At 45.7% G+C, this 16,366-nt stretch overlaps 1 protein-coding gene across 2 annotated transcripts in view; it reads right to left on the bottom strand.

The window, feature by feature from the left end:
* SLC4A11 (solute carrier family 4 member 11) overlaps positions 1-16,366 on the bottom strand; it is a 228,856-nt gene that overhangs the window by 86,774 nt on the left and 125,716 nt on the right. For both annotated transcript variants that reach the window (XM_077478039.1, XM_077478040.1), the window contains exon 6: positions 8,729-8,810. In XM_077478039.1, the coding sequence (XP_077334165.1) occupies positions 8,729-8,810 (82 nt within the window). The remainder of the gene's footprint in view (positions 1-8,728; positions 8,811-16,366) is intronic.

Below are 16,366 nucleotides of genomic sequence, written 5' to 3'. Positions count from 1 at the left end.
GTAACGCACTCAGGCCTATGTACCGTAGCACCCTATACCAAGTTACCAGTCCTTATAAGAACTTTTGTGGACCAAGCAGGTTGTGTGTTAGTGATTAGCAGACTGTACGTCAGTCCCTATACCAATGAAGGACTGCTGCAGTATAGGGCAGCGGTCAGCAGTAGTGCACGGCAACCCTATGTATTGTGGACCGATAGCGGTCCTTACAGAACAGCAGACTGTACTGCACTCAGGCCTATGTACCGTAGCACCCTATACCAAGTTACCAGTCCTTATAAAAACTTTTGTGGACCAAGCAGGTTGTGTGTTAGTGTTTAGCAGACTGTGCGTCAGTCCCTATACCGCTGAAGGACTGCTGCAGTATAGGGCAGCGGTCAGCAGTAGTGCACGGCAACCCTATGTATTGTGGACCGATAGCGGTCCTTACAGAACAGCAGACTGTAACGCACTCAGGCCTATGTACCGTAGCACCCTATACCAAGTTACCAGTCCTTATAAGAACTTTTGTGGACCAAGCAGGTTGTGTGTTAGTGATTAGCAGACTGTACGTCAGTCCCTATACCAATGAAGGACTGCTGCAGTATAGGGCAGCGGTCAGCAGTAGTGCACGGCAACCCTATGTATTGTGGACCGATAGCGGTCCTTACAGAACAGCAGACTGTACTGCACTCAGGCCTATGTACCGTAGCACCCTATACCAAGTTACCAGTCCTTATAAGAACTTTTGTGGACCAAGCAGGTTGTGTGTTAGTGATTAGCAGACTGTACGTCAGTCCCTATACCAATGAAGGACTGCTGCAGTATAGGGCAGCGGTCAGCAGTAGTGCACGGCAACCCTATGTATTGTGGACCGATAGCGGTCCTTACAGAACAGCAGACTGTACTGCACTCAGGCCTATGTACCGTAGCACCCTATACCAAGTTACCAGTCCTTATAAGAACTTTTGTGGACCAAGCAGGTTGTGTATTAGTGTTTAGCAGACTGTGCGTCAGTCCCTATACCGCTGAAGGACTGCTGCAGTATAGGGCAGCGGTCAGCAGTAGTGCACGGCAACCCTATGTATTGTGGACCGATAGCGGTCCTTACAGAACAGCAGACTGTACCGCACCCAAGCCTATGTACCGTAGCACCCTAGACAGACCAAGTTACCAGTCCTGATAAAGAGCTTTGTGGAACAAGTGAGTTGTGAATGATTAGCAGACTGCAGCAGAAGGGCAGCAGTCAAGTATAATATTCTTTCTATATTTGGAAGAAAGAATATTATACGTGTACAAGCCTATTACCGTACCACTGATACCAGTCCTGAAAAGAACCTTTGTGGAACTAATAGTAACAGCAAGTCTTTAAAATTATCCTCACTGCCTGACACACTGCTTCCTGCCTGTCCCTATACAAATTGGCAAAAAAGAGTAGGCTGGAACGATTAGCTGGAACAGCTCTTTTGTGGACCTGATAGTAACAGCTAATGATGATGATGATGATGATGATGAAGAAAGACTAATCTGGCTGAGCTGTCCCTAAAATAGCAGCATACAGCGCTCTGTCCCTTTATCTAAACTGACAAAAGAAACTCAGGCTGCTGACCTAACACCTATACCAGTCCTGAAAAGAACTTTTGTGTACCAAATAGCTAGCGTTTTCTCTGTCCCTACTCCACACAGGATCCTTTCCCTACAGTGACAGAAGAAAGAATGTAAAATGGCCACCGGATCGGGTGTATTTATAGGTTAGGGGGAATGTCCAAGTGTCCATGAGCTGTCATGTCTCAATTGGTTGTCCTGTAACACATGATAAACGTGTCACGAAAGGTTAAAGTTCTTGTATACATTAAACACGTAAGTCCGCCGGGGCGAACGACGGAAAAAGGCGTTCGAACCCGCGGACGGCGAAAGTCGGAAATTCGCCGCGAAACGACCGCCGGGCGAACCGTTCGGCCATCACTATTGGAGAGGATCTGCAAAGAGGAGTGGGACAAAATCCCTCCTGAGATGTGTGCAAACCTGGTGGCCAACTACAAGAAACGTCTGACCTCTAATCCCCAACAAGGGTTTTGCCACTAAGGACTTACTCATGTTTTGCGAAGGGGTCAAATACTTATTTCACTCATTAAGATGAAAATCAAATTTATAACTTTTTTGAAATGCGTTTTTCTGGATGTGTGTGCTGTTACTCCGTCTCTCACTTTAAATAAACTTACTGTTAAAATTATAGACTGATCATTACTTTGTCAGTGGGCAAACGTATATAATCAGCAGGGGATCAAATACTTTTTTCCCCTCACTGTAACAGTCACATTTGCCACAACCATGGGCAAAAAAAAGAATTAAAAAAAATAAATAAAAAAAAAGAAGAAAAAGCTAAAAAGTTCCACTTTAAGTTTGATAAATAAAAATAGGTAGGGTGAGGATGTGCTGATGAGTAGAGTTAGGCCCCATACACACTGTTAGATTTTCTGCAGATTTTTCTCTTCAGCTTTACCAAAACCATAGAATATGAGGTCAAACCTTAAGCTTTTCAGTTTGTATGCAATCAGGCCGGCCCTTGCACTACATGGTTTTGGTAAATCTGAAGACAAATATCTACAGAAAATCTAATAGTGTGTATGGGGTCTTCAAGCTTAGTTAGTTTATCATGCATGGGCAAAAGAAAGCATCACTTTAAGGATCCATTCACTCAGGTGACGAGGGCTGGTCTGCAAATTCTGTGGGGGGGGGGGGGGGGGGGCAGTAAATTTTTGCAGCTGGAATCACCCCTGGTTATGTTTAGCTGAGGGCGCTCTGGCTGTGTGCTGTATGAATGAATGACACGCCGGCAGTGGCCTTGGCTGTCCGCAGGGAAACACACCTGCTGTAAGCCCTGGTTCACATTGGTCAAATCATATGTCAAATCAGCGGCAATGGCATCGTCCTAATTGGTGTGACGCTGCATTTGCAGCGCAGCACCGATTTCAGAGTCATTTCTGTACAACCTTCTGCGATTTCTATTGACATCTGTGCAGAAACCCGCACAGATGTCTGTAAAACCACCACCGAAGTCGGGACTGACATGCGGCAGTGAACCCGCACATTCCCGCAGCTCAGCGTGAACCTGGGCTTAAGGCCAGATAATGGCCGCTGGACACAAAGATGCATCCAGGCTTGGATATCTGTCCCTAACCAAAAGGTAGCTGCTGTAATGTGCAAATCAATGAACAGTAATGACTCCTTTCAGCCAGTCATTACTTTGTACAGGATGATCGACTACCACTAATCGCATACAACTGTCGTCCCAGTCACTGGAGATCTGCCGCGCCTTGCCGCTGGAATCCTGTGTGTGTCCCCCAAATCGCCTGCGTGGAGGCCTAATGATCAGCCTACTCCGACAGAACAAAGACTCAGACTACATTTATATGACCGATTAGAAATGGACAGCAGATTCCTGCAGCAGGAATCAAAAAAAAAAGTATGCAAAAATAGCTGCAGTCGGGAAGCCAGTACAAATAAGACAGACTAAGGCAGGCAATGGATTATGCAATTTTTTTTCCCCTGCAATGCTGGGTTGCTGGAAAGAAAAAAACAAAATCACTTGATTCCCCCTTCAACAGTCTGTGTTGCAGAGGTTGTAGGGGGGAATCCGTCCCGCAAAGCTACTGTGCTCTCCCGGCATGGAGCTTCCCCTGCTGGGAGAACACAATCATTGCTGGAGGCTAGAACCATTGGCAATAGTCGCAAACTGGAAATCCGGCATGCTAGTTCTACCCAAGTCAATCACTCGGCCCCCAGCTACATCGCTGACCTAGTCTCAAAATAGCAACCTAACCATTCTCTTGTTTTTCTCAAGACCTCCTGCTCTCTAATCACCTCCTCCCATGGGAGGTGATGAGGGAGCTAGAGCTACCGCTATCGGGATGAAATCCTTGGACCCATTGTCAGACCCTACACTGGTGTACTGGGTCCTGGGTTCCTCCTGGTGCACAACAATGCCCGGCCTCATGTGGTGAGGGTATGCAACCAGTTCCTGGAGGATGAAGGAATTGATACCATTGAATGGCCCCCACACTCTCCTGACCTAAACCCAACAGAACACCTCTGGGACATGATGTGTCGGTCCATCCGATGCTGTCAGGTTGTACCTCAGTCTGCTCAGGAGCTCAGTGATGCCGTGGTCCAGATCTGGGAGAAAATACCCCAGGACACCATCTGTCATCTCATTAGGAACATGCCCCGGCGTTGTCAGGCATGCATACAAACTACTGAGGACAATTTTGAATCACTTGTTCTTTTTCTTGAGAATTTATCCATTGAGGTCAGCAACTGTGGCACCCACGGAAGGTGCGAGACTTCGTCTGCATGTTTGTCAAACCACGATTTGACAACACCAGCTGTGCAAATCATCATCTTGGTAAATGGCGCTCCATAGACACACACACAGCAGGACTTAGCCCCGCCCCCCCACTTTCTCCTCACTGCCTTTAATTGGCAGCAGCAACAGCCAATGGCTCCTGCTGCTACCCGAGTCCTGCGTGAGAAGAGAAGGAGAAGAGAAGAGAGATTCTTTGCCTTAAAGCAGAACTTCAGTAATTATTTTTTTCATCTTTCCATCTATTCAATCTTCTGCCCTTGCTGTTTTAACTTTGGATAGTAAAACATTTTTTTTTTCTGCCAGTAAATACCTTATACAGCCCCCTTCCTGTTTCTTGTCTGGTCATTAGCCTAGGCCAGGCTAGAACCTTCAGGGCCCCAATGCAAGAAACCATGGAAGGCCCCTCCCACTGATCCCAGGGGCAGCAGGACCTGGATAGGAGGGGGAACCAATCCCCTCCATTTTCCTCCTGCAGTCACTGAATGCCCATCAGAGGGAGCGGAGGAGAAGCAGACTTGTAAAATGTAGGGGTTTGTTCCTCTAAATGCGCCCCCCCCCCCAATCCAGGTGGTCAAGGCCAACATGTGTGCTATTGCGATTGTGACCCCTGTAGTTACACCCCTGGGATGAGTTCCAGCGGGGTTGGTGGAGGGGGGGGGGGATCAGTGGTGGTCAGGGGGGAATAAGAGGTGGAGAGTATGGGCGGAGAGGATGGGTGAAGTGGGCGGGGACTGTGCCCGAGTGCGGGATGAGTGGAGAGGATGGGCGGAGCCTGTGCAGTATGCCTGTGAGTGCGCTTGGGGAGGATGGGCGGAGCGCCCGGAAAGGATGGGCGGACCAGACTCCCCGTGAATGACCAGTGTACTGTACTATCTCCCGGATGGCGATGGGCCCCCTTACAGTGGCTGAACCCGAGGGCCTAGTTGCAAATGTGACTGGTGCGACCCTGGTAATTCCGCCACTGGCCTAGGCTTATGACATCATGCACGGCTCTCTCTCTTGTGAAAGTTTGCCAGGAAGGGAAGGTGCATGAGTCATAAGAGGGCCAAAGAGCTGCAGGTGTGTCTCTGTGTAAATCCAGGAAGTGAACAGGCAGCAGCTTCAGCTGCCCACAGTTAAAATGGATGCAGCCAGACTCAGTGGAGGGAGATTTCTGCAGCATATTTGGCAAGTAAAGAATCACAGTATATATAAAATAAATATGCAAAGTAGTTGGAGGGAAGCTTCAGAATGGCAAAAGAGGTTTTTATTTTACAAATTATGTCAGTAGATTCTCTTTAACGTAAGGGATGCACTAAGCCACGTAAAAAATGTTTTTAGCTTTAGCATCACTTTAAACCCAGCTTATGATTCCTCCCAAAATGAGAACCGGTTACTGTGAGTTTGCATAATCAAAGCACAACGTACGGGTTTTCTTTGATTCAATAGCAGTGAATAGTAAGATAAAACCGGCTCCAGTACTTTGTTTGCCGGTTGCTTTTAATCAAAATTGCCTTTTTATAATTCCCCAGACACAACTCTCCGATTTCTGTTTATATGGCTCTATAAGAAACCTGTTATTATCAGCGCACAATATTTGCAAGGTGTTGGTTTTCCAAAGCTCAGGAGCTGTTGTAAGAAGAATTATACCCAACGTGCCGCCCATTGTCTGCGCAGAGGAGAGCTTATCGCTTCACCTCCTCGGTGTTCACCAACACGGAGCCATTTGTCATTCTAACCGACATGAGATACCGGTCTATAGAGCCGCTAGAATTTTATTTTTAAAGAGCATCACCGGGAAAAAATAAAGTCACACTTTATTGTTTCATAAGCCATTTTACTTCTTTAAGTGCATCCAATACGGTTATCTGATGTGTCTCCATACTGAACTGCTACACACCTGATGACCGCTAATTTGAGGCATGTATCGTGACGGGTGCAAGTTTCTTTTTTTCATACCGTATATGCATTTTGGTTAGAGGACTGAACACCTAATGGTGGTAGAGCCATTGGATTGATTCCCAATAATCATTACTTTATCCCCATTCTTTTGTTATATTTGCATTGGTTGGGGCGCCCCTGTTGGAGCTACAGTTTCCTTTTTTTTTCCATTTATAGAATAAGCTTCTTTTTGGAGTGGTCTCCAGACCCCCCACCCAGTCTTCTTCCTCTTGCAATAGAAGAAGGTGGGTCTTCTATGGTGCAGGGAAGGAATGGCGCCATGCAAGTCCAGGGCGAGTTGATGCACCTCCAGGGATCCTTGAAACCCTGGGCTTACAGTAAAGGCTTTTTCACACAAGGTTGGAGGAGAAGTAACAGCCCGCAGTTGAGCCATGTTTGTACTGCCCACACCCCCTCCACCACCCCACACTTCTATTCTTTTGGCTGGGGGTATACAGACGCCACAGCTGCAGTGTTTTGCTCCAGCCACGATTCTTTACTATGACTAAGGCCCTCAGTGGCTGAAATGTGTATCGGTGCTTATCTGTATGCTGGAATATTTTTTACCCTGGATCTTTGAATAAAGGGATTTTCTTGCTGCATACTTACCGGGTTGTACACGCAAGTTAAAAAACAAAAGTCCTTAGTCCATATAAACAAAGTTCCAATGCTCAAACGCTCCAGTCAAATAAATGAAGTATGACCAGCATTCAAAAGTAAAAACATATGAGAAATCGGTCGTATGTTGATAGCTGATGAAACAGGTGAAGGATTCTACTTAATGATTGATAGGCATATACCATCCACGAGAGTCCACACCACTCTCCTAGGGGTTTACACGCACAAAAAAGGGATGTAATGCAAAAGCTCTCTGTTGAAGTCAGGATGACGAAACGCGTTAGAGTACGACCTTACGGCACGACCTTATGGCATCCGGAAGGGATGCGTACGTGTCACTACCAGGAAGTAACAGCCAGATACTTTCAACACAGTGGATGTGGTGGATGGCAGGTGGCATTCAATACAGATTGGTGATAACACACAGTTTGATTATTCAACCAAATGCCCGTTACAATTTATGTTGTGCAAGTGTGGTTTTAAGGGGGTGGTCGTCTTGAATAAACTTTTAAAACTGTATCAAGCCATTTGGACCTTTTTTTTTTACATGACCAAACCCCCCTTGGCGATGAGCTGTTTGAGATAACCGGACCAAACGGGACAAACTTGGTGTGTTCAAGGCTATTTGAAAGGCATCCCTTTGGTGAGTGTAAACCCCTAGGGGAGCGCGTTTCACGTGGTGTGGACTCAATGATTAAGTAGAATCCTTCACCTACCAATTTGAACGGTCTCATCACCTCATCAACATACTACATACAACATACTACCGCTTTAAACATGTGAACGCTGTTCATACTTCATTTATTTGATTGGAGCGCTGCTTTGAGTATTGGCACTTGGTCTACATGGACTAAGGACTTTTTTTACTTATGTGTATATTTCTGTTTTATTTAGAGGCTGCTTTTAGGTACATAGACTTGTGTAATATACATCATATACACAAAGACAAAAATAACTCAACCCCCCCCCCCCCAGACAAAAGAAACTTCATGTAATATCTTGGCAAGTAATGTTTTACTCAATGCAGCCCTCAACACACTAAAACACACACACACACACACACACACACACACACACACAGGGAGGTGTAAACGCCTTGCACATTATCACCATAACCACATATTAAAAATCCTAAACAATTGCATACTCCCAAACATGAATAAAAACAGGCTCATTGAGCAACATTAGCTGTAGGCCATGTCTTCTTTTCCAAAGCCCCACAGTTGGGAAGCTTACACATTTGTGTTTTGGGGGAGAGCTCTGAGGAAGGGGGGATCGTCCCCCGAAATGCGTAAGCCTCCCAACCATGTGGAACTGGAATAGAAGACGTGGCCTACAGCTGGAGTGGTTTGTTCGATAAGCCCGTTTTTATTCATGTTTGTGAGAACGCAATTGTTTTACGATTTTTAATAAATGGTCATGGTGGTACTGCGCACAGCGTTTGCGCCCTCCTGTGTTTCTTTTTATAAGAGGTTCGAAGAGTAGGTGGCAAGATGGCGAAACAACACTTCCTCACTACCTGTCAAATGCTCTCCGAAGAGCTATCTGAACGTAGATTGCTCTTCAGGGGCAAAGCACGTGTGAACTTAGTGAGCTGAAGGACGCTGGGCATCATTTAATTAACAGAGGGCAGAGGAGAATATGGAGCGCAGTGCTGAGGCAAAGAGATGGCGAGGACTTTTGTTGTTTTTTTTTTAATGGAAGGCAGAGAAGAAAAAAAAAAAAAAAAAAAAAAGTGGAGTTGGGCTTAAGCAATACTCCAAAGCAAAAAATACTGAAAAATGTATTGTGACCCTTTAAATGATGATCATAATAGCCTTGGTGTATAAAGTGTAAACATATACTTACATTATACAGAGCCATGACTGCTGGTACTGAACCCCTGTCGCTGTGGCGCTGACCCCTTGAATGGTATCCGAAAGGAGGTGAACTGCAAAAAAAAAAAAAACACATTTCAATTATAGGAGTTTTTAATTTTTAATTCATTTTATTACTTTGTGATATCATATGATGTTTTGCTGGCATAGCATTGGGGCCGGCCACTACAGAGAGACCGATAACGACTTTACACGGTTTCTATAATACGTAGCACGCGACTTTTCTGAAGCATCGCAGCGCACGCTCATACTGTACACAGCAAGATGGGCCGAGACTGAACCATGAATGCTGCATTGTACAACATCAACAGGACTTTATTATGTAAGGTTTTTGGATGAGATTCTATACAGTTATTTCCACTGCTTGTCCAAACCACAAGTTTACGCTCAGCTGCAGCTGGAAGATGCCAAACATCACCTCGGAGGAGAGAGCTTGGAAATATCCCTCTTCATAGATGTGATGCCTGAAGCCTACAGTGGCAGGGTGCCTGGGCTCACATGACTTAAACTGGAACTCCAACTAGGGCAGCCTTCGTGAACTTTTGTCCCACAGAGGAACCCTTGAAATAATTTTCTTATCTTAGGGAGTCAGGATGAAGGTGGGCTTCCCCCACCCCCGGTGATCCGTGGAAGGTGGGCTTCCCCCACCCCCGGTGATCCGTGGAAGGTGGGCTTCCCCCACCCCCGGTGATCCGTGGAAGGTGGGCTTCCCCCACCCCCGGTGATCCGTGGAAGGTGGGCTTCCCCCACCCCCGGTGATCCGTGGAAGGTGGGCTTCCCCCACCCCCGGTGATCCGTGGAAGGTGGGCTTCCCCCACCCCCGGTGATCCGTGGAAGGTGGGCTTCCCCCACCCCCGGTGATCCGTGGAAGGTGGGCTTCCCCCACCCCCGGTGATCCGTGGAAGGTGGGCTTCCCCCACCCCCGGTGATCCGTGGAAGGTGGGCTTCCCCCACCCCCGGTGATCCGTGGAAGGTGGGCTTCCCCCACCCCCGGTGATCCGTGAAAGGTGGGCTTCCCCCACCCCCGGTGATCCGTGAAAGGTGGGCTTCCCCCACCCCCGGTGATCCGTGGAAGGTAGTCCCCCCACCCCCGGTGATCTGTGGAAGGTAGTCCCCCCACCCCCGGTGATCCCCCACTCCTGGTTATCCGTGGAAGGTGGTCCCCCACCCCTGGTAATAGGAGGGAGACAGTGCAACCACTATGGCATAGTAAGTTCCAAGAAAGTTTATTAACAAAGAAAGTTAAAAATGTAATACTCACAAAAGTATAAAAACCACATGTGTATATGGAAGTCCAAGGGAAGTCCAAGGGAAGTCCAAGGGAAGTCCAAGGGAAGTCCAAGGGAAGTCTAAGGGAAGTCTAAGGGAAGTCTAAGGGAAGTCTAAGCCTGTGATGGCGGCACAGTCCTAAAAGGGTACAGATGGATGGAAGATGAGCTGCCAAGTCCAGATCTCTGCCACTGGCTGTTAATGGGGGAAATGGCTTTGACAGTCCAGCAGCTTCCTCATTTCTGGCATCAATGGCCAATGGATGGTAATGTTCACTCTGGAGTCCAGGGTCAAAGGAGGCATTTCGAGGGACTTTCCTCAGCTGACCCCAAATGGGCTACCCGCTCTGTTTAAATAGCCACCCCAATAAGAAAACAACCCAGGACCCGGGGTATTAATATGAGTATTCATTTTTAACTTTTCTTTGTATATAAAAACTTTCTTGGAACTTACAACACCAGAGTGGTAGTGCCGTCTCCCTCTCTTCCCATCTCTTTGTTTTACAGATGGACTGCCACCTCTATTTTGACAGCAGCACCCCTAGGTCATTTTTTTTTTCTAAGAAATACCTGCTCATAATGCCCCCACTCCCCCATTTTGGTTTGTATTAACTGTCTTTATTCATTTTATGGATTATTTTTTAATGACATCATTCACGTTTCCAGTAAATGGTAGAGCGTTAATAGCCTAGCGCCATTCCTTCCGTTGGGGGATAATAATAATCCCCCACCACTGGTGACCAGGGAAGACTGTCCCCCCACCACTGATGACCAGGGAAGACTGTCCCCTACACTAGTGGTCAGAGTGCCATGCAAATAGACATCTAAAAAGGGCATTGGTGTCACTCTGCAGACTGCCCCAAGTGATGTTGGAACCAAGATTATGCAGACACCATCAGATAAGAGGTCAATTAGCCACAGCTCAAGGAACACCCAACAGACTCTGGAGGAGCAATGTGGTCCCAAGGAACCATGATTGAGAATGGATGACCCAAAGGTGGAAAATAACAAAAAACTAAAAAAAACGCACAAAAAAAAAAGCCTTCCAAGCCATGTGGATAGCTACTTTAGGCTTGGCCTCTGATTAAATCCCAGAAAGGGTGAAATGCGTTTTAGGAGTTCTCTACCGATTGAGAACAGGAGCCGAAGCCATCTTTTACTCATCTTATTCACAATTAATCAAAAGGGAGTCTATGTGCAGGCGACCATCATTCTGTATACGTCTACTAGAGCCTATCAAGCCAACCTTGTCTGTCTTGCGCTAGTCTATTCATATGCTGAGCCAACGGACACAGGGTTTGAAGGGCGTGCGAGCTACATTAGGCTGATGTTACATTATCAGTTCTGTCACAGGTGACAACTCACCGGTGACAGAATTAATGATGTTGATGTCACACCAGTAATCTTGTGGTTGGCATTAAATAGTTAGTGACAGGAGCGCTAAGCAACCCCTATGGAGTTTACCCCCCAGCAATGGGGCATAGCTTTATTGCTGCTTCTTCACTAGCGTGCGATTGTCGGAACCGTTCCTGGACAGTAGAGCTGCACAATTAATCGTCAAGAATCGTTATGGTGATCTTGACTAAAGTGTTTCACAATTTTTTCTAACAATTTGTCAATGGAATAGACTTTTTGTGTGTAAGTGAAAAAAGTTTAACCACTTAAACACTAAACCTTTTACTGACATTTGTTGGTTTCAAGTTAAAATCATCCGTTTTTTTGGCTAGAAAATTACTTAGAACCCCCAAAATATTTCTCTCTCTCTCTAATATATATATTATATATATATATAATTTTTTTTTTTTTAGTAGACACCCTAGAGAATAAAATGGTGGTTGTTACAATATTTTACGTCACACTTTATTTGCGCAGAGGTCTTTCAAGCGCAATTTTTAATTACTTTAATGAAATAATAAAAAAAAAAAACAAAAAAAAACACACGCACACGTCCCAGAAGACATTGTGCCCCATCTCCCAGGAGACAACATGAGGGAGGACAAGAACCACAGAATAGGAAGTGGCAGATTAGGAAGAGCTGCCTAGCAGCAGCCATTTCTGGTAAGTAAATTTTTTTTTCAAATGTTTTTTAATGTATTCTAAGGGTCGGTTCACACAGGGGCGACCCGTCAGGCGACTTAGCCGCCTGACAAGTCGTGTCCCGCTCTATGCAATGGAACCGTTGTAATCGGACTTAGAAAAAGGTTCCTGTACGACTTTTGGGGCGACTTGCATTGACTTCTATACAGAAGTCATTTCACAAGCCGCCGCTAAAGTCGGATCCCGGTCGCCTGAGGCAGTCGCGCTGCAAGTCGTGCTGCCTCAGTGTGAACGGGCTCTAAGGAGCGTGTTTATGTTTTGTTTTTGTTTTTTGTTTTGTTTTTTTAAGGGTGGACCTCAGCTTTAAATCGTTTTTATCTTCAAAATTTTCACTTTTTTTGTGTTCGCACAAAAAAAAAAACCAAACAAACAAAAAAAAACACGGAGGTGATCAAATGCCACCAAAACAAAGCTCTATTTGTTTGGGTACAACGTCACACGACCGCGCAATTGTCAGTTAAAACGACGTAGTTCCGTATCACAAAAAAGGCATGGTCATTAAGTGGGGCAAATCTTTCCGGGGGCTGAAGTGGTTAATAAGAGTTCTTACATTTTTAATAAACTGCCCACTAGATGGATGCTTTTCTCTTTCTATACACACACGCGCACGCACGCACGCACACACGCACGCACGCACGCACACACGCACGCACACACGCGCGAGCAGTAGGGGGAAAATTGAACGACAGTCAGACGGGGATCGCACTGCAAGCAATTTACGTAAAAAAAAAAATTGTGTTGGCGCAAATTGCACTGTAAAGTACCGGTACTCGGCATCAGCGAGTACTTGACTGAAAGTATTGGTTCTCGTACTTGCCAATAAAAAGAAAAAAAAAAAAAAAAAAGTAGTGTCGGTGCAACCCTAATTATTTGAACAGAACAGAGGGAAGCAGCATGGCCCAAAAGTTGTCTTGGCAGTAGACTCTTCAGCTGTATCAGGTGTTTTTAGAATCAGGTGTTTTTAGAAATGCCTCTCCTGCATTACAAACATCTAAGCCAGCGATTCTCAACCAGGGTTGCATGGAACCCCAAGCTTCCTCCAGAGGTTGCTAGGGGTTCCTTCAGCATTGGGTAATTTCTGCCTCTCAGATAAGTTCCCACCGACACCATTGATCTTTTTAGCTCGGTAAGGAGGTAATTCTTCCCAATGACCACAAGTGTAAGGACCATTCTTCCCACTGACCATCACACTAATGTATCAAGAGTTGTAGATTTCTAATTTTTAGAAGGGGTTCCCCGAGACCGGAGAACTTTTTCAAGGGTTCCTCTGTGTTGAAAAGGTTGAGAAAGGCTGCTCTAAGCATACAGGTACCCAGACCATCTAATAACCAACAACCAACCTCGTAAACCCGTATATATTTAAAAAAAAAAAAAAAAAAAAAAAAAAGCACATAAAAAGGATAAGCGTTCCCCTTAAATAGTAGGAGTTATAAGAAAACACTGCCCTTCGATTTATAGAACGGCTGCCGCGCTCATCTCCGCTCTTCTCCCAAGAGCCTCTACAGCAAACAGACTCTCGCTCAGACTGCCAGAGCGGTTATTTATATTTCTGCCAGGGTATATTTAAAAAGACGATAATGACTATATGCTTTGCCAATGAAAAAACCGTACAAGACACAGGGAAGAGCGTACGCTACACGAGGGTTACTGGGCCAGGAACCACGGTCAGCACAAAATAAAAGTGCAGTTGTGTAGTAAGCAGGATGGGCTTTTTTAGGAACAGCTTCGCCCTGAACAAAGACCCCCCTCTCTCGGGGGATCCAGAGGCTGCAGCTCCATCTACACGGCCAATATACACCAATGCTAAAAAGGTAAACTCCATGTGCTGTCCATATTCAGGGTGTAACATGAAACATGGGTCACCTTCCCCAAACCCCTAACCTCAACCCCACCCACCCTTTACCTGAATCGCGGGGTGTCATTTTGTTGGGAAGACTACAAGTCTCATCTGCCACCGTAGTGGTGGGACTGACAGATCACAATGGAGCTCAAGTGTGGCGACGTCTCTCCACCGGTAGTCCATTGTTTATTTCCTCCAGCTGCACAACAGAACACCTTTGGTACAACCAGTCTGTTGGATTTTTAACAGGCGATTATTGCTAGCGGCTAGCCGCGTAATTATGGAGTTCTCCCAGTGGGGGACGGCTCGCTAAATAATTCAATTTCAGTCTCATCTGACCAGAACACCTTTTACCGTGTGACCTCAGTACCTTCCAGGTGTGTTTAACCACTTCAGCTCCGGACCATTTGGCTGGCCAAAGACCAGAGTGCTTTTTGCGATTCGGCAATGCGTCGCTTTAACTGACAATTGCGCGGTCGTGCGGCGTGGCTCCCAAACAAAATTGATGTCCTTTTTCCCCCACAAATAGAGCTTTCTTTTGGTGGTATTTGATCACCTCTGTGTTTTTTTTTTTTAAGCTATAAACAAAAAAATAGCGACAATTTTGGAAAGCACAAACATTTTTTACTTTTTGCTATAATAAATATCCCCAAAAAATAAAAAATTTCTCCTCAGTTTAGGCCGATACGTATTCTTCTACATATTTTTGGTAAAAAAAAATAAAATAAATGATTGGTTTGCGCAAAAAAGTTATAGCGTCTACAAAATAGGGAATAGTTTTATGGCATTTTTATTATTAATATCTTTTTTTTACTAGTAATGGCGTGGCGATCAGTGATTTTTATCGGGACTGCGACATTATGGCGGACACAGCGGACACTTTTGGCGCGTTTTTGGACCACATTTATACAGCGATCAGTGCAATTAAAAATGCATTGATTACTGTGTAAATGTGACTGGTAGTGAAGGGGTTAACCACTAGGTGGTGCTGCAAGGGTTAAGTGTGTCCCAGGGAGTGATTCTAACTGGCTTAGGGCTGTGTGTGACACGACGATGATCACCGCTCCAGATTACAGGAAGTTGTGATCAGTGTCATTAGGCAGAACGGGGAGATGCTTGTTTACATTAGAATTTCCCTGGCCTTCCACTCGGTGAGACAATCGCGGGTATCCCCATAGACTGAGTGTGCGAGACCCACCGTCACGGAGTTCCCTGCGGGTGCGTACCCGCAAGCGACCTCTTAAAGGGCAACGTACAGGTACATTAATCTGCCTGTACGTGCCCTTCCGCCGCAGTATATCTGCATGAGGCGGTCGGGAAACAGTTAAGGAGGTCAGATGAGACTAAAATGGAATTATTCGGCCTCAACACCAAACGATAAGTCTGGTGGAAATCTAATACAGCTCACCATCCAAATAAGAACCCCAGTACTACAGTAAAGCATGGAGGAGGCAATATCCTGGTATGGGGGGGGGGGTTTCTCTGCAGCAGGGACTGGGGCACTTGTCAGGATAGAAGAAAAATGGATGGGGTAAAATACCGTCAAATTCTTGAGGAAAATTTGCTGCCCTCTGCCAGAAAGAAGTCACTGGGAAGAAGGTTTACCTTCCAACATGACAATGACCCAAAGCACACAGCAAAAATCACCACACAGTGGTTGAAGGAGAATGCCCTTGCATAGCCTAGTCAGAGCCCAGACTTAAACCCCAATGAAAATCTGTGGAATGGAAAACTTGTGGATCCCCTGGATTATGTACCTCCAAGCCCCCTAGATGCTGGGTTAACTTGAGGATGGAGGCCTATTTTTGGTGAGCCTGTGCGAATTGTAGCATCAGTCTCCTGTTCGTAGACAGGAGCGGCACCAGGTGTGGTCTTCTGCTGCTGTAGCCCATCTGCTTGAAGGTTCGATGTGTTGTGCATTTAGATATGGTATTCTGCATACCTTGGTTGTAACAAGTGGTTATGAGGGGCGAATAAAGAGACATAACCATATGGTATAATGTCTCTTTATAGATAACCATTGCATTCACCCTTGAAGAGTTGGTATGCCCCAATGAAACGTGTCGGTCCTACATAAATGCATGATGTCCATACAGAAGATTTTTATATGTTTTTTACATTGTTCCACTCAAGACTTTTAAATACCATCTATCCCTTCCAGTGGTCTATGTTGTGTAGGACTTGTCTTTACCCCATGATATGCCCAAGTACCAGGTCATCAAAATCAAAACGTTTTTAGCATGCCTTGCGTTTATGTGATCTTGTGTATGCACTTTTTGTCATTGAGTATGCTGTACATGACCTCATTAGGTACAGTAAACAAATGTTCTTTGCACTGCCTTTTTGTTATACATCTCATTTAGACCCCCTTTCACACTGGGGCGCTTTGCAGGTGCTACAGCAA

This window comes from Lithobates pipiens, unplaced genomic scaffold (assembly GCF_037356315.1).
Source record: "Lithobates pipiens isolate NorthernLeopardFrog02 unplaced genomic scaffold, aLitPip1_a1.2 Scaffold_13, whole genome shotgun sequence".
Lineage (NCBI taxonomy): Eukaryota > Metazoa > Chordata > Amphibia > Anura > Ranidae > Lithobates > Lithobates pipiens.
Note: the sequence above shows the minus strand (reverse complement) of the source record. Positions and strands in the feature narration are given on the sequence as shown.